A 23,170-nucleotide genomic window follows, 5' to 3' on the forward strand; every position below is an offset into this window, starting at 1 on the left:
GCACCTTTAGAAATATATTTACCTAGAAAAATGGTGAGGTTTTCAATACTTATTTTACCCTCTGTATATAAAATATGTTTATATGTTTATAGGAAGAAAGAGCAGCGAAGACTTTGATATATATAGGATGTGCAATGTGGAAAAATCTATTTAAAACATCCAAAATGTAGTTCCCGCACGGTTAAGGAAATGACAACAGCATAATATTCCTAACGTAGGGGGTACATATAATATCTTCCTGCCAGTAAGAAGGGTGTAATGTGTTTGTTGAACATGTCAGAGGGGATTGGGAGAAAGGTAAGTATATATTTTGGGTTTACATCAGAGGTGTTTTTTTTGCTTCTTATTTTAATTAATTTTCTAGAATTAAACATTCAGTTATCCTAAAGAAACAATCTGGACTAGGGAATTCAGTTTTTAGGAACAAGCTTTCTGGTTTGTGTTAACATTTCATGCATCAAGTGAAAACACTCTGCAAGAAACCTCTATGATAAAGCCCTAAGAGGGGCAAAACATGTTGGGGGGTGGCCTAAGGGTGAGGACTGTGTCAACAGCCACTCATAATAGTGTTACCAGTGGAATTTCCATGCGGCTTTGTTTTTGAATTTTTCTCTGAAAGAAACATCATAATGCGGCATATGAAACCAGGCAGGTTTTAAAGCACTATGCAAACTGTTGGCGCTATATAAATCCTGTATAATAATAATGTCCTTCAAGGAAATTTTTTTTTTTTTTTTTTTCCAGAGATTAATTCTCTTTCACTCTTTCGCTATAAGAACATTTAGACAAGGAATAAACTAGCTTTGCTAAATGAAAATATTAATAAACATTATCAAGGGTCGGTCTTGTCCTGTCTTAGATATAGAGATGTACCTAGCTTAAAAAAATTAGACCTTTCCACAGAATAAATGCATTTTAAGAAATTATATGCATATATACACAGTGTGTGTGTGTATGTATGTATGTATAAGTAATTGTTCTACCCTCTTTATTTCATTAAAGCGTGGCTTATACGCTAGTGTTCCAGTTTAAAGAACATTCAATTTGGCCAAGCATGTCTGTGTAGCAGAGAAAACAAATATCATGCAGATATTTGTATTCCATTCTAATGCACAAGTAACAATTCTCCAGCAGACCACTCTGGAACTAGTGCTGATGCTTTAGGCTTCATGTACAGTGCTGCTGGTAAACGGACGTTTAGGAGCAGTTGAGCGTTTTTTTGTAGCTGCCCCTGAACTCTCCTCCATGTTATCTTATCAGTACATGTACTCAGGGTCGTTTATAGTCGTTTTCGGCAAAAAATGCATTCAGGACGGATATTCAGAGGCATTTGAAATGCCAAACGCCTGTAACAGCTTGTAAACGCATGTAAACGCGGTAACTCACATTTAACCACGTTTCATTTACAGGTGTTTTTAATTTTTGACTATTTGAAAAAAAAAACACTTCTAAACGCGGCATATAAACGTGGCAAAACAGATGCTTTTTAACAACGGTTACTATCTGTCAAGTTAAATCATTTAGGGGAGGTTGTAAAATATCCCATGTACATTAAGCCTTATTGTAGTATCTCTTGTCTGGTGAAGAAGTGGGTCCACACTAACCCATGGGAATGTGCTAAGACCAGGAATCCTTTTGATGTTTCTCAGTCTAATACCATGAAAGACTTGATTTGATCAAGGCAGGAGGTTTAAGCAGGCCTCTTCATTTATGTGATGCAGAGGTTTCCCCTTGCTTTGCACAGGTGGATACTACTCTGGCAACTTCCTTATTCTTGCTCCTGGGGACTTACCATTTTTTTTACTACTTTGCTCCATACATTACCTCAACGCTGCTATAGTTATCCAAAACTTTGTCAGGGATTCCTCAGTCATTGTTAGCTTCACTCTTAATTATTAGCCTCCCACTCTGTGAAATGAGTTCTATTATTCTCCTGTGAAGAATTTCCAGAAGGTTTATGATTTGTTTCTCTTCAGCAGGCTCCTCTGCAGTTCTATACAAGGAGGACTGGGCTGGGGGGCAATAGAGATACTTCAATATTCAAACATAGATCAGGGAAGGATTCACAATCTGTAATACATGGTAGGCACTATATAGTCACCTGCACCCTATTCAAATCAGCAATCTCAACATCTGGTTGAGGGAAACCTTCCCGCACGAACTTCTTTTTCCAGCTCTGTGACAATAAGCGATGACATTTCAGAACACCCACTTTTTACCATGCCTCACCATGACCATTTAGTGCCTCGGATAGTACAATATATTTTACCCACAGAAATTTACCTCTGTCACGAAAGGGCTAGTTGGTTGTTAGTTCTTGTCTTTATTGGAGGACTCTATGCACAAGGCCTGTCTTGGAATAATGATGCTCTTATGGCCGTGGTTTGTGAGGTTAACTGTATCAAGAATAAGTTGGCTGGGCAAAGCGTTTTTTCTGCTTTGGACAAGAGAGAACCTACAAACATCAAGATGCATGCCTTCTTTTGTACAGCATTTAAAAAAACGCTCCACTAACCATGCACGTGCACTGGCAGAGTGAGCATGACAGGTTCAGAACTTTAAAAAAATCAGCTATTACCGTACTGCAAAGAGAGATGATCATTATCTTATATATTTTTTTTTTTAATGTAAAAAAAAGTTTCTTGCTTTTTAAGTCTTTTTAAAAAATTTGGCCGGTTCAGCAGGGGAAAACTTTGATCGATGTATGGGCACTGTGGTTGTGCAGAAATTTAACTACCTATCAACTTCTGTACAACCACCCTGTCAGATTTTCCCTATAGCCTGCAAGCTCTGATTCATGTATTCTGACAGCAGGGAAGTCTCCCCATGGCAGAATACAAAAGCTCAGTGGGGAGGATTTCCCCACCCACATCTAATGTGTGGATGGGGGAATCAGGTATGTTTTTTTTCGTTCAACCAGCTGGTTGAATGAAAAGACTATCATGTATGTGCTGCTTAAGGAAAAGATGTAATGGCAGACTGCTAGCATTTCTGAACAAGTTCAAAACAAGTCTGTCCCAGTAGACAGGCTTAGGCAGGCCATAGACGAGTTGAAAACTGAACAAAAATGTTTGGTTGTTCGTTTATCACATCATTACAGTGCCAGCTGCGACACCTGACTTTCATGCCGCAATCGAAAGTGCCTGATCCCACACGCTGGATTTTGTTTAGAAAAACAAAACAAATTTTCATTTTTCCACTCATTAACTTACAATGCAGAAGCCAAGCTTCTAGACCAGGGGTGTCCAAACTTTTTTCAAAGAGGGCCAGATTTAATGAAGTGAACATGCGTGAGGGCCGACCATTTTGCCTGACATTCTTTGAACCATTAAAATTCGGTCTAAGTGTGTTCGTCCGAGCACTAATTTACTGCCCAAGAAGAATTTTCTTGCCTTTGTGGCTGTGTGTGGTGAAGAGATGAGCTTGGGCGTGTTATTTGAATATACCGTATTTATGGGCGTATAACACACACCTTAACTTTAAGAAGGAGGTTTCAGGAAAAAAGTACATTTTAAATAAAGAACTGTGAAGCAAAATAAGGGTCAGTGCTCATCTGCAGCACCAAGGATGAAGCACCCCCATTGCCATGAATGCAGCAGCCCCACCATTGCTATGAATGCAGCAGGACCCACCATTGCCATGAATCCAGCAGCACCCACCATTGCAATGAATGCAGCAGCACCCACCATTGCCATGAATGCAGCAGACCCACCATTGCCATAAATGCAGCAGACCCATCATTACCATGAATGCAGCAGACCCACCATTGCCATGAATGCAGCAGCACTCACCGTTGGCATAAATGCAGCAGCACCCACTATTGCCGAGAATGCAGCAGACCCACCATTGCCATGAATGCAGCAGCACTCACCATTGCCATGAATGCAGAAGCACCCACCATTGCCATGAATGCAGCAGCCCCCCCCATTGCCCTGAATGCAGCAGCCCCACTATTGCCATGAATGCAGCAGCCCCACCATTGCCATGAATGGAGCAGCCCCACCATTGCCATGAATGCAGCAGCCCCACCATTGCCATGAATGCAGCAGCACTCACCGTTGGCATAAATGCAGCAGCACCCACCATTGCCATGAATGCAGCAGCACTCACTATTGCCATGAATGCAGCAGCACCCACCATTGCCCTGAATGCAGCAGCCCCACTATTGCCATGAATGCAGCAGCCCCACCATTGCCATGAATGGAGCAGCCCCACCATTGCCATGAATGCAGCAGCCTCACCATTGCCATGAATGCAGCAGCCCCCCCCCCCCATTGCCATGAATGCAGCAGCCCCCCATTGCCATGAATGCAACAGCACCCCCATTGCCATGAATGCAGCAGCCCCACCATTGCCATGAATGCAGCAGACCCACCATTACCTTGAATGCAGAAGACCCACCATTGCCATGAATGCAGCAGACCCACCATTGCCATGAATGCAGCATCCCCACCATTGCTATGAATGCAGCAGCCCCACCATTGCCATGAATGCAGCAGCCCCCCCCCCCCCCCATTGCCATGAATGCAGCAGCCCCCCATTGCCATGAATGCAACAGCACCCCCATTGCCATGAATGTAGCAGACCCACCATTGCCATGAATGCAGCAGACCCACCATTGCCATGAATGCAGCAGACCCACCGATGCCATGAAGGAGCGGCTGATTAATTATTATATCCGTAATTCACGTTTACCACCTGACCCATCGCAGCCCATAAAATCAGAAACAGTCCATATTGCATTTTTCTCTTGCTTTATTAGGTAACATGAACTGGGATAGGAGAAGGGTTTCTTTTGAGATGCTCTTTTGTTGCTTTGTAATCTTTTCTTTGCCTCTCATGCAAAGACCTAGCATCACTGTGGATAATAAGAAATTATTCTATGTGATTTCTTCATCGGGGAAGATGGAAGTAGATTTGATAGAGAATAACTGATAAAGAGTCACTCTGAATAACTTCTTCATCTGCAGAACTTTTCAAGAACAGTCTGTATCTCTATATGTGTACTTGCAGCTTTACTCCCACCTTTTTACCACTACTTCCCATCTGCATGGTACTCCCAAGTTGAGCTAGAGAAAAGTCACTCTGAATAATTCCTCCCGCTTGACTGATTGGCTTCTCTCCAAACTCGAACTCCTGATTCACCATGTGACCCGGCTTTTTATATGAGCGTCCCGCCTCCTGCCAAACAAATTAATGATTGGCCAGAACTCGCACACAAACTACCTTTCACTCAAATCCCAAATAAACAAACAGGCCTGCTATAATGGTACAAGCCTGCCTAAATTTACCTGAAACTCTAAACTAGCAAAAAGGTCACATACTCAAAAGTAGGTGCCCGCTACAATTATATTGTACACCCCTCACATTTTTGTAAATATTTTATTATATCTGTTCATGTGACAACACTGAAGAAATGACACTTTGCTACAATGTAGTGAGTGTACAGCTTGTATAACAGTGTACATTTGCTGCCCCCTGAAAATAACTCAACACACAGTCATTAATGTCTAAACTGCTGGCAACAAAAGCGTGTACACCCCTAAGTGAAAATGTACAAATTGGGCCCAAAGTGTCAATATTTTGTGTGGCCACCATTATTTTCCAGCACTGCCTTAACCCTCTTGGGCATGGAGTTCACCAGAGCTTCACAGGTTGCCATTGGAGTCCTCTTCCAATCCTCCCTGACGACATCATGGAGTTGGTGGATGTTAGAGACCTTGTGCTCCTCCACCTTCCATTTGAGGCTGCCCACACTCATAGGTCTATTTCCCAAAGACAGCCTGTGGATATGACGCTGAGCACGTGCTCTCAACTTCTTTGGTTGACCATGGCAAGGCCTGTTCTGAGTGGAACCTGTCCTGTTAAACCTCTGAATGGTCTTGGCCACTGTGCTGCAGCTCAGTTTCAGGGTCTTGGCAATCTTCTTATAGCCTAGGCCATCTTTATGTAGAGCAACAATTCTTTTTTTCAGATTCTCAGAGAGTTCTTTGCCATGAGGTGCCATGTTGAACTTCCAGTGACCAGTATGAGAGAGAGAGCGATAACATCAAATTTAACACACCTGCTCCTCATTCACACCTAAGACCTTGTAACACTAATGAGTCACATGACACCAGGGAGGGAAAATGCCTAATTGGGCCCAATTTGGACATTTTCACTTAGAGGTGTACTCACTTTTGTTGCCAGCGGTTTACACATTAATGGCTGTGTTGAGTTATTTTGAGGGGACAGCAAATTTACACTGTTATACAAGCTGTACATTCACTACTTTACATTGTCCCCCTGTCAGAACACAATAAAACAGCAGGGGAGATCACTGTACTAACGTTGAATAGTTAGTACAGTGGCTCCGACTGGAGCTGTCAGTTTTTTTTATCGTTCGGCAATGCTGGGTTGAACAAAAAAAACCCTACTAGTGTGTATGGGGCTTTAAGCAGTGCAGAAGGAACATTTTAAGAGTTAATGTTAAATAATTATTTGTCAGTTCTGGTTAGCATATACGTTAAGATGATAGGTGTAAGTTGTGCGTGATGTTAGATTATAGGCTTGAGGAAGTGTTGCGTCAATGAGCCCCAAAATGTTGCTGTTTTATTGTCTATTATGAAACACTATTACTTTTTATGGATCAATAAAAAGAAGAGCGATATAGCTATTTTGTTTCATTTTGTATATTGGATCTGCGGATGGGTTCTAGCTCACGGCACCATAATTGGGTTAGAAATGTTTGGTACATCTTAAATTTACCTTTATATTGAAATAATTTTTTAGGGGGGGGTGAGCTTTATCTTAGGACAGGGGTACATGCTTATGTTTTTTAGCTTGCTTTGTAATGCTATACTAAGATGATCTTCTTTTGTTCCAATAACAGAGAATCTGATTTCTTCCTCCTGGATACTCAGACAGTGTGGGCTTCTGAGGAAGGTTGGCTGGAATTCGACATCACTGCAACCAGCAACTTATGGGTAATGAATCCACAGCGCAACCTTGGACTACAGCTTAGTGTAGAAACCAGAGACGGTAGGTTATGACTGTTAAAAAAAAAACTATGCCAATTGGGAACATATGAACTGGTATTGATGTAGTATAGCCACAATTACTTTTAAAGAAGTTTTAAAGTACAGATAAGTAACCACAGTGTTTATAGACATTTATTTAACCCAAAACAAATCTTTGACATGGGTGTAATATAAAGTGTTTTATCTCAACTGACACTTATCCTCCCCGTAACTAAATTGGGCACTACCTGGTTGCTAGCAATCACACTGGGTAGCTGTGCCTGCTGGTGCAATATTATATTGTATAAAATACAATAATTCTGTACCACTGGAGTATGAAAATGGTCAAGCATCAGTACACCAAACATAGTAAAGGTAAGTGAAATGGAATCTCACTGTTGTATGTGCAAGGTAAATGCAGGAGGTGGCCCTTTCCATATTACTACACAGATGGATCATAAAAACAGGACTACATTTTTTCTTGTCAAACCTTTTCTGACACTGTGCAATCATTTCCTAATACAAATAGTGTAGCTACAGTCATAAAGAACTGTTCATTTTGTTAGATCAGGTATTTAAATTATATAACAAAATGGAAAACAAATAATCAAAGAATTAATAAATACTTTTTTTTTAGGACGAGCAATAAATAATTTATGAATAAAAAGAGGTATGGGTGGCACTGCCTGATATTAGTATATAATAAGAGAGCTTGTGCCGTGCACTGCCCCTTCAAAAAATGTGATATGTGATAAACTGAATAAATCAGACCACCAAATGTAAAGGTGATTCTTATGCTGCGTACACACGAGCAGACTTTCTGGCAGACTTGGTCCAGGGGACCGGACTCCGTCGGACAATTCGATCATGTGTGGGTTCCAGCAGACTTTTTTTCCCCAAAAGTCCGACGGACCTAGAAATAAAACAACTTTCCAACGGACTTGAGTCCGGTCGAAAAATCCGCTCGTCTGTATGCTAGTCCAACGGACTAAAACCGACACTAGGGCAGCTATTGGCTACTGGCTATCAACTTCCTTATTTTAGTCCGGTGTATGTCATCACATACGAATCCGTCGGACTTTGGTGTGATCGTGTGTAGGCAAGTCCGTTCGTTTGAAAGTCCGGCGGACCTACGCTGAAAAGTCAGTCGGAAAGACTGTCGGACCTAGTCCGTCGAAAAGTCAGCTCGTGTGTACGCGGCATAAGGGTAAAATATATGTAAATTCATAAATGAAAAAAAAGGGGAGTGACAATAATAAGCTAAATCAAATGTCTTAAGTCCATCCAACACGGTTAATAAAGTGCAAAGTATCCTGTAAATGAACATTCATATGTGCAAAGTGCACTATGTAACAACATGTAAAAGTGTCATAAATAATGTAAAAGAATCAAAGTAAAAAAATAATAAATGGACACTGTCCCTTTAAGACATGCCAGGTGCTAAAAAATCTGCACATCTCTTCTGAAGCAACCAACCACATGACAAGGTATAGGTGATCTTATAACATTAAAGTGCATAGTGAACCAAAAAATATATATACATCTGTGAAAAAACAATACACTGTGCCATATAATAGTCCATGTGAACTATAACAGGAAATTCCTCCAAAGTGAAGGAATGTTGAGGTGTGACCAGGGTCATCAGAACTAATGTCCCCATTGAAGGATTTCCCCTCTATTCCTGTTCTGGTTTCAACCCAAAATTTGTGTTTTACTTTCACTTTAATAACAGTAAACAGGACAAACAGAAAGACATAGAGACACAGACAGCAATAAAAGCTTGACAGGGGTTCTTATCCTTCTCCACTCTATCCAAAACTATAAAAAATACCTTGCTTCATATAAGGTTACAAGTAATAGATTTGCTTTCCAACTTGCGGTCATGAGCTCCCGGGGGTGCTCAGCCAAGGAGATCTCATCCAAGATCTGAGAGCGACCCGTCTCCCCAAGGGGGGGGGGGAGCTACTCGTCTTTCCCCTGACGGGGATGCCTGGTCTATCCTATCTATAGTAGCTAAGTTTCAGTGTTCCCACAATCCTCAGTATCACTCAATGTCATGGTCAGATGCCCGGGGTGGGGAGGATGGGAAAAGAGCAGGGAGGGTGGGGGGAGGGAGGGGGGAGGTCGGAGGTAGAAGGGGGGGATGTGCAAGGGAGAAGGGAGGGGGGATGTGGGAGGGAGGAGGGAAGGGGAGATGTGGGAGGGAGGAGGGGTGGAAGCGTGGAGGAGGGACATAGCTCTCCATCAGCTGAATCGCATCACGAAGGATTGTAGGGAAATGTGCACCAGGTTGCATAGATATAGCAGTACTCAGATAAGAGTAGTATGCAAGCCCAACACCTTATGTAGAAACCATGGGTCATATAACCAATTGATTGCTCAGTATCATACACCTCTAACCGGGTTTGACATGGCCTCACAGAGGGGCACGGGACAGACGTGTCTGTTCACACTTACTCCGTGAGACCCCCCGTAAGTGACCCAAGGAGAGGGTCTCGACGCTGTGGCAATCAGCCACAACCCGGGGACTCTGATGTCATCTAAACAATGGCAGTCAGTGACCCCAAAATATTTGCATAGTATAATCTGCTTAACATAAGAGACCATGACAGTAGGTAAAACATAGTGGTCACTCCAGCCCTACATGAACATGTGAGGGGCATGGTAAGGCAACGTTGTTATAGAGAGAGTGGTCATGTATGAAGCATGCAAAAACATTGAGGCACAAAGCTCTCACCTGGGCAGTATATCGGAAGTCTCATAACTTACTGCTATATGGAAAATCCAAAGCAGAGGAAACATTGGGGCACAAAGACCACGTATCCTGAAGAGGTACTGTATACGGCTAGGGATATGCATGTAGGGAAGGTCATACTAGAGCAAGGCCCCTCTCATGTGCAGTAAGGGGTACATCTGGGCATTGGCACGTAGGGAGATGCCAGGTAAGTCAGTGCAGGAAAGAGCTAGTCATGCCAACTGCAGGTAGTCGGCGGGGACAACTCAGAAGGTTCGCCATAAAACCAACAGTCATAAACCACCATGCAGGCATGTGAAACAGTGCTTTCAACACTTAGGCTTCCCTGGATATCTCCCTGGAGAGGGCTCGGGATCTCCTCCATGGCCTCTGCTGGCGCGCTTGAGGATGTTCAGGGCGGCCCGCCGGGCATGGGAGAAGCTGGAGCCAATTGGATGGGTTCTACATCAAGGAAAGCGAATAGATTGGGTAGGTCTGCGGGTGTACGTAGGGTGAAGGAAGCAGAGGCTCTCAGAAAGGTGACTGTCAGCGGGTATCCCCATCTGTACTTCCCTGTTCCCGTGCCAGGTCTAGGATCGGGCGTAGGCGGACTCTTTGATGGAGTGTTGTCCTGGAGAGATCCGGTAGGATCTTGATGGATGCTCCGTCGAATTCCACTTCCCCACTCTCCCATGCCTTGTGGAGGATTTGTTTTTTCTGGGGGTAAAGGTGTAGGCGGCACACGACATCCCAGGGCCTATTGGGGTCAGATGATTGTGGGCCTAGGGCCCTATGAACCCTGTCCAGATCTACGGTAGTCTGTGGGGAATCTAATGCCCTGTACACACGGTCGGACATTGATCGGACATTCCGACAGCAAAATCCATGGATTTTTTCCGACGGATGTTGATGATGTTCAAACTTGTCTTGCATACACACGGTCACACAAAGTTGTCGGAAAATCCGATCGTTCTGAACGTGGTGTCGTAAAACACGTACGTCGGGACTATAAATGGGGCAGTAGCCAATAACTTTCGTCTCCTAATTTATTCTGAGCATGCGTGGCACTTTGTGCGTCGGATTTGTGTACACACAGATTTTGTTGTCGTAAAATTTTATAGCCTGCTCTCAAACTTTGTGTGTCGGAAATTCCTATGGAAAATGTGTGATGGAGCCTACACACGGTCGGAATTTCCGACAACAAGGTCCTATCACACATTTTCCATCGGAAAATCCTATCGTGTGTACAGGGCATAATACTTGCTGGAAAATGGTACTCACCGTAGCGGAGAGGTGCTCGATGCCAGCGGCTTCTGGGAGGCCCTGTAGCTGCAGGTTGTTCCTGCGGCTTCTGTCTTTTAAGTCCTCCATATGAAGCTGGAGCTGTTTAGTGGGTAAGGCCTGTAGAAGCATCCTAATGTCACCGTCTTCTGAGTGGGGAATTTATGACCTCCGACATGATTGGGCAGAAGAGCACAGGGGTCTCTGATAGGGAGTCCAATACAGAGGGTGAGCCAGGGGAGGCCAGCGGGCCCAGCGTTGCCTATAGTCCTAGACCTGAGCCACTAGGCGCCGCCACAATGGCGCCCGGGGAGGTGCGGTGTGCGTTCTGGAAAAAGCGGTGGATCTCCCCTTGGGGAGTGTGGGAGTGAGTCACTCGAGCTGACGATCTGGTCTGATATTGTTTCGCAGCTAGCATGAGGCTGAAGGAGCCTGTTAAATCCTGTGGTTTCTCAAGATAGGCAGGGGGAAGTCAGGAGCTCACAGAAAATGTGTCTTCACACCGCCATGTCCAGGCTACGCCCCCCGCATCTGTGACTTTTACCCGGGTGTCTAATAAAGCATATTTTCAAGCCCAAAGACAAGTGCTGGTATTTACTTCTCAGTTAGATACTTAGCACATATGGGAACCCCTAGCGCAGCACCACCTACTACACACAGATATCATGTCAGGCCAGGTTGAGCACAGTGAGTTATTTTTATGTGGAGATTTATATATATATAGAGTATAAACATACACAATATATATACAATATATATAAATATTTGGTGAAACAGTTTAGGAAGCATTTATGTAGCAGCTGTATTAGAATATATAAACACATGGGCAGCGCAGTGGTGTAGTGGATAGCACTTTCGCCTAGCAGTAAAAAGGGTCGCTGGTTCGAATCCCAACCACGACACTACCTGCCTGGAGTTTGCATGTTCTCCCTGTGCCTGTGTGGGTTTCCTCCGGGTACTCCGGTTTCCTCCCACACTCCAAAGACATGCTGGTAGGTTAATTGGCTTCTGTCCAAAATTGGCTCTAATATATGAATGTGAGTTAGGGACCTTGGATTGTGAGCTCCTTGAGGGTAGGGACTGATTTGAGTGTGCGATGTATGTGTGGAGTGCTGCGTAAATTGATGGCAATATATGGGTACCTTAAATAAAAAAAAAATATATATAGGGATAATTGTAGACATGCATCCACACCTCACTCAGGTTGAACTGGATGGAATGGTGTCTTTATTCAACCTTACTAACTATGTAACATTAAGTGTGGAGTAAACATATTATTGCCATATGCCAATTTTAGTTGTAATAGTAGTAAGCAGGGGATCAACATGTAGACATATATAATCACAAAGTTCCCTTGAAATATCTATACCAAGATATCTAATGACACCAGTCCTGCAAAATGGAAGTGAGACTACCTGATTGCTAGTAACGGGGAAAGAATCAATAGGCAAAATTTGTGATTTCAAGTTAATGGTCAGACCAGAATAACTGCCAAAATCAGTAAAAACCGTGACAGTAGTATTAAGTGAAAGGTCTGAGTTCTCTCATTATAAAATCATATAGTTGTCAGGATGCAGCTTTTTTTCGACATGTTAATAACAGCATTATTATAGAAAATTACCCTGATTTGAGCAGCCAGGGAACAGGAGGGGAGCAGGAGAATACCCCTGTCTAGCATCCCTGGGGAGTGAGTGGAAAAGCCTCAGATGTCCACCCATTGGCACAAACTCTGGCCATGGGAAAGGCATAGAGAAGTTGTAGCAATTTTTTAAATCGAGGTCCAAACCCAAGACAAAGGTTTGATTAACAATAAATGGGGAGGAGTGGGGGATGGGGTGCTACTAATACTTTAAAAAATAAAAACTGAATTAAAACGGGGCCTTCAGGGTAAGTTCCACCCAAAAGTGGAAGCTCCGCTTATCTGACTCCTCCCCCCCCTCCGGTGCCACATTTGGTACCTTTCAGGGGAGTGGTTACCTGTTTTTTACAGGTACCGGTCCCCACTTCTGGGAGATTGCGAAGCGATCACTCGAAAGTTTGGCCCTCCTCCTCCTTCCCCTGTCGCTGGTGGGCCATTCAGAAAGTGCAGCGCGCTTTGCGCATGCGCAGTAGGGAACCGGCTTTAAAGCCACAAGGCTTCACTGCTGGGTTCCCTTACTATGAACGGTGGCGACAGAACCCAAGAGTTGGTGCTCAGCAACTGAATGGTGGCGACAGCACCATCGGCTGGGGTGCCGACATCACTAGATTCCAGGACAGGTAAGTGTCCTAATATTAAAAGTCAGCAGCTACAGTATGTGTTGCTGCTGACTTTTAATTTTTTGCTGGGGGGCAGAACTCCTCTTTAAGTATAATCTTAATGAAACATTTTGAATACAATTACACAATAATTATGCTTGCTGCAAGAGTGCTTCTTATTCTAACCTACTCTTACCTAGAGTATTAGGTGGATTTGGATCTTTTTTGTGTTTTATGCTTAAAGAGTTATGGGATAACCCGTAAGTAAGCTGACATGTCTTCATCGTGTATGACTTCATAGTCTCATCAATTAGCGTTGATATTCCTCTTGCTGTGTTATCTTGATAGTGTTTTATGTGCTTAAGTAAGTATAAAAATGTTTGGTTTCTGTTACAGAGATTTTATTGCTTTTGCAATAGTACAACAGTAAAAGTACAAACAGTTATATGTCACAGATACATACAACAGCTTACATAGCTTTCGTAGGTGTCAATTAACCAGTACAGTCCTCAAGGGTGGTCTTAAGAAAAAGGCAGTCTTTGTTGTATGTTCAAACTACTGGTGAACAGCACATACCTAAAGCTTAGATGACCAACCTATTGAAACTCAGATGATACCATCCCCATGATAGTCAGAGTATTTGATAGTGTCTGATATCTTTACCTAGCTAGACCAAACAACCTCAAATTTTTAGCCCCTAGATTCATAGGTAAGCTTATATATTGGAAGCATAGAATTAACCGACCCCTTCCATTCATAATTGTGAATGGCTTTACCCTTTTCCAGGTTAGAGCATTCATTTTTTACATGAAAGAAGAGAGTATTACAAACATCTTTAATGCTGCTAGTTGGAGTTCCCCCACGTTGCCCTAGAATACACAAAAAGGGATTGCAGATATTTGGAGTACTAACTTATTGTGACCAACATAGTCTAATCGCTGGGAGGTCTCACACATCATATGAAGAATTATTGCCCCCTCGCTTGAGCACCTAAAGCAAGAGGATGATGGAATCTGTTGCATATTATAATGCAGTGGTGTAAAAACTTGAATCTGAATTGGCTTGTTCCTGGATGAAATATCATTGTGGTTTAAAAATCAAAGCCCAATAATCCTATATAGCTAATCCATATTTATTATATAGTTTATCAAGCTTACTAAGTTTCAGGGATATCAGACTTGAGTAGTAGGTGGAATTATTTTGTATGTTCAGAGGTCAACAACATTTTCTCTAAGGCTTATGGTTGTAATACAACATCTGCAAACCCCAATTTAGGCTGCCATTGCATGCCAAAGTTACATGTATCAGGAAAAGCATGTCCTAGGGGCCTAGTATTTCCAGCAAAAAAACTCAAAAGATTTCAAATTAGTTCCCAAGTAAAGCTATTGAAAGTATTTAATTCTGAATCCCATCCAATAGGTTTCTCTTGAGAGTCCAGATAGTTCTGGAAGCTGAGGACTTCACCATAGAGGAGTATTTCAAGAACAAACTATAGATTGGGTGGAGTATCTTTGGAGACACCAGTGTTTCAGAGTAAGGTACATTTTTAGTATTTCCATACCCTAGTATGAGAAATATATCTCCTGTAAAACAAATTACTCCGGGTCTCAAAGGATGCAAGTATAGCTTCCTCCAACGTTAAGGCCGAGTTATTAGCATGTGGGCACAACCACCAATACATATTTGTTAATTTTCATACTGCGTAGTATAAATATAGGTGTAGTAGTGCTAACCCACACTTATTCACTCCCTTATTCACTGCTAGTTGTAGTGCTTCTAGTGATATTCTAGGTGGATTTGAGCCACACAGAAGGGGGAGGTAAGAACTTTATCCAGTTCACAACATTTTCTAGGAATAATCACAGGGGAAATCGGGAAAACATAAGTAAGCGGTAAAAATATTAATTACCTGCTAAAAAATATAATTTTGAACATAGTAAACCTACCTAATAAATTCAGCAGAATAACCCCCTACAAACTGTAAGTACAGGAGACAGATTACCATGTAACTTTTCAGTGGCACTTGTATTTCAATACCCATATAATGAAATCTTTCAAATATCTTTAGGTGACAAGATGGATAAATATGTTCTCCCCCTGGATGATCAATAGAAAACTTTGTAGTCTTGTTCCAATTGTCTCTAAATTCCAAAAACTGTCCAATATGATGTATAAGAGTTAGCGCTTTTTCTAGGCCATTTTCAGATTTATCAAAATACAAAAATGTGGAAGGCCTTTTTTCCTCTAGAAACGCAACAAACAGCCCTGAGACCCCGCTGGATTGCACAAAAAAACTGTCCTACACAGTTCAGTTTGAAGCTGAATTTCTTCAGTATCATAAATAGATAAGGCTATTCCACCTTGTCAAAGACATTGTAAGTGTCAAAAGACACCACAAGTCAATGACTTTTGTTGTCTTAAATGGCTTGCAAATGGGTGAATAGCTACCTTACAATATAGCCAAAACCTTTGAAAAGATCTTGGGATCTGTAATAATTAGAAATATCAACCTGAACAATATCACAATAAAGATGATCCTTGAAAGGTTTAGAGATAAAAACCACCAATGCCTCTCCTAAACAATGGGGAAAAAAACTCCCTCCCTATTTGAATTATAAATACACAATAGGTGAAGTGCAATCACCTAAATTGAAACAGATTTTTTTTCCCAGCGGAGCCGCTGTACTAACAATTTGATGTTAGTACATCGACCTCCCCCACTGAGCTATTGTGCTGTGACAGGACACACCAGCCAGCGCTCTCAGCCATTGGCTGAGAGGGCTGGTCAGGTGCCGATTGGCAGACCTATTTCGGTCATGCCCCTTTGACAGAAGCCGGCTCGTGTGTACGGTCCTTTGTGATCCATAACATTTGTGGTGGTCCCTATGAGCTCCTCTAAAGCTAGCCTTTCCTGAGATGTCAGCTTAGGGAGGTGTACAGAAGATAGTAAGGCCAGCAGCCTGTCCCATGAATAAGTTATAGCGGACCTATATAAAGACAAATAAAAATCAGTGAAGGCTCATAAGATATCAGGGGTATTGTCAACCACCATCTCCTAGGATGTATATTTATGGTATAATATTAGGTGCTGTTTTCTCTCCTAGCAAGGTACACCAATGTTTTACCAGCCTTGTCTCTGGCCTCAAAGATGAAATAAGTAGAATACAACAATTTTTGGAGGAGTAGATTGTACGCCCTGCAGCCCTCCCTCTCTGATATTTAGGATAACAGATAAATTTGCCCTCCACCAAGGTAGAGGTCTTGTTTGCTAAAGTACAGGATTCCACTTGGGCTTTTCTGATAGACAGTGAAAGCCATCTCTTATTACCACCTTATAGGCATCCCACTTAAAGGACATCAATACACCTGGATCATCAAGATTCACAGACCAGTATGGGTCTTTCATATCCCTCCACTGATTTTAGATTAAAGGTTTATCTAGCCAAAGAGAACCCATGCGCCATGTACGAATTCCCAGAGATTGAGCTTTTTGACTTATTAATTGCAGGGGCAAGTGATCTGAAATAAGTCTAGTCAAGTATATAATACTCTGAACAAGAGCAAGTGTATCATGGAAGGTAAAACAAGATCAATTCTCGATAAAGTCTATTGTCCATGAGAAGAACAATACTCCGTACTAGCGGATAGACTTATGCATGAAGGAAAATTTCATTTTGTTTAGTTTCCATTCGTAAAATACATCATTTCTTTCTGTTATGTTATGGTACATTAATTCGTTTTCAGATCATTTGTTATTTCTGTATAGATATTCGTTATAACGAATCGATTCATTTTATTTTTTAATTGTTTCATTTTCATATCATTTGTTATTTATGTATGTATATATATATATTCATGATAACGATTCGTAGTTTGGAAAGTCATTCGTTTATTGAATCCATTAACACACAGAATGACAATACAACACACTTCTCACTCAGTTCTCAGGAATGCACTTTGCCAGTAATCCAACCTCCAGCACAAAATAAATCAGCTGATTGGGCTGTAAGATGTACTCCGAGTTGACCTTTTGTTTCTTTAAACCTTTAATGAATTATAAATCATGCCGAATTCATTCGTTATTCTCATTATAATTTATTTCGTATTAGCTCAAATTCGTTATTTTTTTTTTCGGACATTCGGATGCATTACAAAACAAATTGCACATGTCTACTAGTGGAATTCTTCCGCCTACACCTTCCACTAGACTTTGGTTAAATTAGAATGTATGTACACCCTTCTAGTGGTGTAGCAATAAAGTGTTGACCCCATAGTCTGTCAATTTCTGGAGACAAGACCATATTAAAGTCTCCTGAAATTATTAAACCTCCCTAACTATTTATTTTTTTCATAAGAGAGTTTAGTCTATCCATCCTAAAAGGTGGAGGGATAAAAAAATTTTGTGTTGGGTACAGTGTTGCATGACCGCGCAATTGTCATTCAAAGTGCGACAGTGCTGAACGCAGAAAATTGTCCTGGGAAGGAAGGGGCGAAAGTGCCTGGTGTTGAAGTGGTTAAATACTAAAAGGTGTTTTATTTTGTCATCTAACCCCTGGATATTCCATGATAAAATAGAGATACTAGCCATTGTCATCTAGATAGATTATATCATGGAGCATCACCATGGATGGGGTTGAACCAACCTCAAAAATATGTACTCAACAGTTTAGGGATATTCTGGACAGTACCTTGTGTCATACAGTGGCTTGTAAACAAAAAATCATAGTGAAAGAAGAGGCCTGGGACAAACACCTAAAATGTGCAGGATGAGTACAGGATTCCTCAGTACAAGCAGAGCTAAATTAAGCTATTGTTCATCTGCCAAAAGATGGGCATGCCCCCGTGATTTCTGTTTCTATTAAATGTTAGAAACAGGTTTTTGCAGGGTCCCATTTTTTTGTTGGCAATGCTGAAAAGTAAAAAATTATGTTTTATGTTGTATCCCATATATATATATTTCTGTATCACTTGATTAAGTACTATGCAAAAGTTATAGCCATTGGTGAAATCATACGGTCTTCCTAATAATTCTGTTCTTTGAGAGATCTGCTGGACTGGCTCTTCATTGCTGCCTTACCAAACTAAAAGTTCATATACAATCATGGAAAGTAAATTAATTATTTTTTAGACATACCATAAATCTTCCCCGTGTGTTATTTAGCGTATTTCCTTCTTATACTTATATTTTCTTATATTTGATTATAGGTTATATATGTGCATTCAATAGATGTAATTATATATATATATATATATGTGTGTGTGTGTATATTTATAGATGCTATAGTTCCCTTACATAACAAATACACTCATCTTTCATTTGGCTCTAGGTCAGAATGTAAACACAAGAGCTGCCGGTCTGGTTGGCAGGGATGGCCCATATGACAAGCAACCATTCATGGTAGCTTTTTTCAAAGCAAGTGAGGTTCATATGAGGACAGCAAGATCTGCAACAGGCAAACGCAAGAACCAGAACCGCAATCGCTATTCTCACTCACAAGATGTGTCAAGAGTATCCAGTGTAACGGGTAATATGCATAACACTGCATGCTAAAATCAGGCTACCTGGATTGACCTAATTCAAAGCTTAGCTTTAAATAATTGCCAATGCATGCGTTTGGACAAATGATCAAGACCTAGCTTATCATCCTTCGTCAAACATTCAGATCATGCATGAAACAACAAATAATTGTACAAATATTGTTACCACCAACATGGCCTAACCTATGTGTGACAGTGGACGTTGTCTGTGTAGCCAAGAGGGGCCCATAAGAAAGTTGCAAGGTAATACAAATGGGCAAGATTATTAACCACTTCAGCCCTGGAAGATTTGGCTGCTCAATGACCAGGCCATTTTTTGCGATACGGCACTGCGTTGCTTTAACTGACAATTGCGCGGTCGTGCGACGTTGTACCCTAACAAAATTTATGTCCTTTTTTTCCTACAAATACCCTTTTCTTTTGGTGGTATTTAATCACCTCTGTGGTTTTTATTTTTTCCGCTATAAACAAAAGAAGAGCGACAATTTTGAAAAAAACACAATGGGGGTTATTTACCAAAGGCAAATCCACTTAGCACTGCAAGTCCACTTGAAAGTGCACTTAAAGTGCACTTGGAAGTGCAGTCCCTCTAAATCTAAGGGGTAGATCTGAAATGAGTGAAAGCTCTGCTGATTTTATCATCCAATCATGTGCAAGCTAAAATGCTGTTTTTTATTTTCCTTGCATGTCCCCTTCGGATCTACAGCGACTTTACTTCCAAGTGCACTTTAAGCACACTTTCAAGTGCATTTGCAGTGCAAAGTGGATTTTCTTTTCGTAAATAACCCCCAATATCTTTTACTTTTTGTTATAATAAATATGCCACATTTAAAAAAAAAAAAAAAAAACCTTTTCCTCAGTTTAGGCCGATATGTATTCTTCTACATATTTTTGATAGCAATAAGCCTATATTAATTGGTTTGCACAAATGTTATAGCTTCTAAAAAACAGGGGAATAGATTTATGGCATTTTTATTATGATTTTTTTTTTTCTACTAGTAATGGCGGCGATCTGCCATGCGAACGGTGTTCATACTTAGTATGAACACACAATCTGTCTTTTCTCCCCTGAAAGAACAAGGATTTGTGTGTTTACACACACAGATCCCGGTTCTCGCTCTGTCACGAACAATCGCGGGTGCCCGGCGGTCATCGCGCCCACCGGGCACTCGCATGGGCTCCGGGCACACTCTGCGGGCGTGCGCGCACCCCTAGTGGCCAAAAGGAAAAGCGACGTAAGCTAACGTCGATTTGCCCAGCCGAGCCAACCTGCCGCAGTAAAACTGCGGCGGCTGGTCCAGAAGTGGTTAAAATAGAGAGGAACCTTCCTTTCACTGGAAATCATCCGTACTTTCCCTATATTTACATACAGACAAAGCTCTCCAGCAAAAGTGACATTTACATGGGTTGGGGCAAACTATTATATTAGTAGGGGCTCAATGATCAGCTTTTAGTCATCTAGTTTAACCCCTTTACTCCAGCTGAAGCTGGCGCTTTAAATGGACTTTAACACCCAAAGCCAAGAGATGAGGCTCCCGATCTTGCTGCACTGTGAGTAGGTGCACGATGCTGATGTCATCAGAAGCCGCTCATTAGTTGACAGTGAAAGCTTGGTCATAGTTATGGGGAAGCCAATGAAGCACACCCCACAAATAGAAAGCAACACAGGTGCTTACCTGCTCTGCCACTATATATGTACCGCTGTCATATAGGGGTTGAACCTTTTTTTGCTGTCGAGAATAGAAGAAAACCCATTGCTGTAACTGCTTTTAAAATGTTAACTTGGATTTTAATTTGTTTGTTGCCTACTTAAAGTCTACCTAAAACTAGATGTCCATCTAAAGCTACCCTATCTGACATTGATAGTGCTGCTGCGTGATTTCACTGCAGAACAAACAGCATTATCTTTCTATGACAGGAAATTGAAAATCAACTGACTTTCAAGCAGAATTAACAGGTAATAAAACTGTTATGCCATGCACACACGAGTGGACTTTCGACGAACTGAACTCCAAAGGATTTTTTGACGGACTTTTGACGGAGTTCCGACGGAGTTCCAACGTAACGGACTTGCTTACACACAATCACACCAAAGTCCGACTGATTCGAATGTGATGTACGACCAGACTAGAATAAGGAAGTTCATAGCCAATAAGGAAGTTCGTAGCCAATAGCTGCTCTTGCGTCGTTGTTTGTCCGTCGGACTAGCATACAGACCAATGGATTTTTCGACCAGACTCGAGTCCGTCGGAAAGATTTGAAACATGTTCTATTTCTAAAGTCCATCTGATTTTTCGACAGCAAAGGTCCGATGAAGCCCACACATGATCGAATTGTCCGGCGGATTCGTTCCGTTGGACCTTTGCTGTCGAAAAGTCTGGTCATGTGTACACGGCATTACAGGTGTGTAATGCTAGTAAGTGTTAGACTGCATCATATATGTCATTTTATTTTCTACTTTAACTGTCAATTGGTTGTGACATAAGAAGGGTGCCACAGGAGATGAAAACATCACATGAAGTGAGACCAGTGGTACTGGTGAATTCAGTTAGAGTACTGCTGACATGAATGGTAATAAGTGACAGGGAACAGGCCAAAAATGGGCAATTGTGATTTCATGCCTACTATGTGGTGTAGGCAGACATCTCCAGATATGCTCCTATATTAAGCAACGATGATGTGTGTCAAAGGGGGTTTTGTGTCCACAAATCCACATCTACTTTGTGTATTGTATAAAGCCATTAAATATTAGTTTGTTCATTCATTCATTTATACATAATTGGATAGATTAAGGATATAATCATTGTTACAATGTAGGCTTATACACTGTATAATTATCATTAATCTCTGTTCAATAAGCTATTATCGTTTAACACCCAGTGCATACCCCATGTTGAGAAGATGTAGTGGGATGGAAGGTCCTTTAAGTTGAGGTTCTGCATTAAGGTTGCTTGGTAGCCTCCTCCTGCCACTCACTTTGGGAATAAAAGCAAGGGGTAGGGTGGAGTGACAATGCTTTTTGGCAGACAGTGGAGGAGTGGAGGGACTCTTCTACTCTTGTCTAGACCTCGCACAGAAGCATAAGGGTTTTGTGCCCCCTTCGGTGGGGGTACACTTGGACTGCTCCCAATTGGAGAGGGGAGGGAAGCTACAGGACTCATACTCTGGGAAGAGTATGTATGAGGAAATGTATGCAATGTGTTGACATGGGTCTTTGCAAGAAAGCTTAGTCATTTGGAAGCTTACCAAAAGTATGTGCTGCAGAAGTAACTGAGAAGTAACAGATGCCTCTGTAGATGTTGAAAGTTACATTGGAAATTAACAGTGCAAGGTTTAATACATTTGCGATTCCAGCCTGGATTATTCCTTCATGGGGGAGTTCTTTTGTGCAGTGGAAAAAGGACAAATGCTAAGAATGTGGGTTTGATGATGGGGTTGTAACCTTGTTAGGCCAGGCTGGGCCTTGTTTATGGTCCCCAGGGGGGTGATATTGTCTCATTGCTCCACCCTGTGAGAATCAATAATTGGTAAGGGGTAAAGACCCTATTGCATTTTACCTTATAGATATATCAAGCAACGTTGCAAATGCTTTAAAGTGGTTCTAAATGCTTAGGATTCTTACTGTTATGCATTGCATTAGGCATTCTCTGCATTAAGGTAAAAAAAAAAAACTTTTTGTTCCAAAAGATCCCCCTCAGCATCCCTCTTATACCTAGGCCATCCAGCCAGGTAGAAGCATCTTTAGGCGAGGCGAAGAATTGCGCTTTTCTGCCACTGACAACCCTGAGTTTAGCAGGAAATTCTTGTCATGCAACCTACATTTGACTGCAGTAAAGGCCACTTTGTGTTTCTGGGAGGCCGCAGAGAAATCTGGGAAAAGAGAGATGCGATTTCCATTATACTTCAATTCACCCAGTATGCGGGCAGCACGCAGGGTATGCTCCTTATCCTTGGAGTAGTGAGTAAAGCACTGGTAGGGGGTGTGCCAGGGGGTAACGGGGGGCAGGGGTACATGGTGAGCCCATTCTTTAGCAAAAGGAGCAGAGAAGGTATCCAAAGGCATAACTGATTCAAGCCAGGTCTCCATGAAGTCCTGGATCCCTACCCTTGTAACCCTCCGGGAAGCCTATGAGGTGCAAGTTATTGTGTCGAATCAGTCCTCAACGTTGTTCACTTTAGAAGAACGAGCTACAGTAGCTTGGTGCAGAGACTGGACCTCACCTTGCAAGGGAGGCAGCGTATCTTCAACATCACTAATGTGCTGTTTGGCATCTGTATGCAGGCACCACAATATGGAATCTCATACAATGACTAGTAGGGGTGGGCTCAGGCGAGTTCAATTCATAGTCCCAAACATCCTGAGCAATCCCGCCAGGAAGCC

At 41.9% G+C, this 23,170-nt stretch overlaps 1 protein-coding gene across 2 annotated transcripts in view; it reads left to right on the top strand.

Annotated features, from left to right (window-relative positions):
* Positions 1-23,170, top strand: part of BMP6 (bone morphogenetic protein 6) — a 230,309-nt gene that overhangs the window by 167,080 nt on the left and 40,059 nt on the right. The window contains exons 3-4 of one of the 2 annotated variants that reach the window (XM_073631025.1): positions 6,872-7,020; positions 18,579-18,776. In XM_073631025.1, the coding sequence (XP_073487126.1) occupies positions 6,872-7,020; positions 18,579-18,776 (347 nt within the window). The remainder of the gene's footprint in view (positions 1-6,871; positions 7,021-18,578; positions 18,777-23,170) is intronic. The other variant, XM_073631026.1, reaches the window with a different exon arrangement.

The sequence above is a fragment of the Aquarana catesbeiana genome, linkage group LG05 (genome assembly GCF_042186555.1).
Source record: "Aquarana catesbeiana isolate 2022-GZ linkage group LG05, ASM4218655v1, whole genome shotgun sequence".
NCBI lineage: Eukaryota > Metazoa > Chordata > Amphibia > Anura > Ranidae > Aquarana > Aquarana catesbeiana.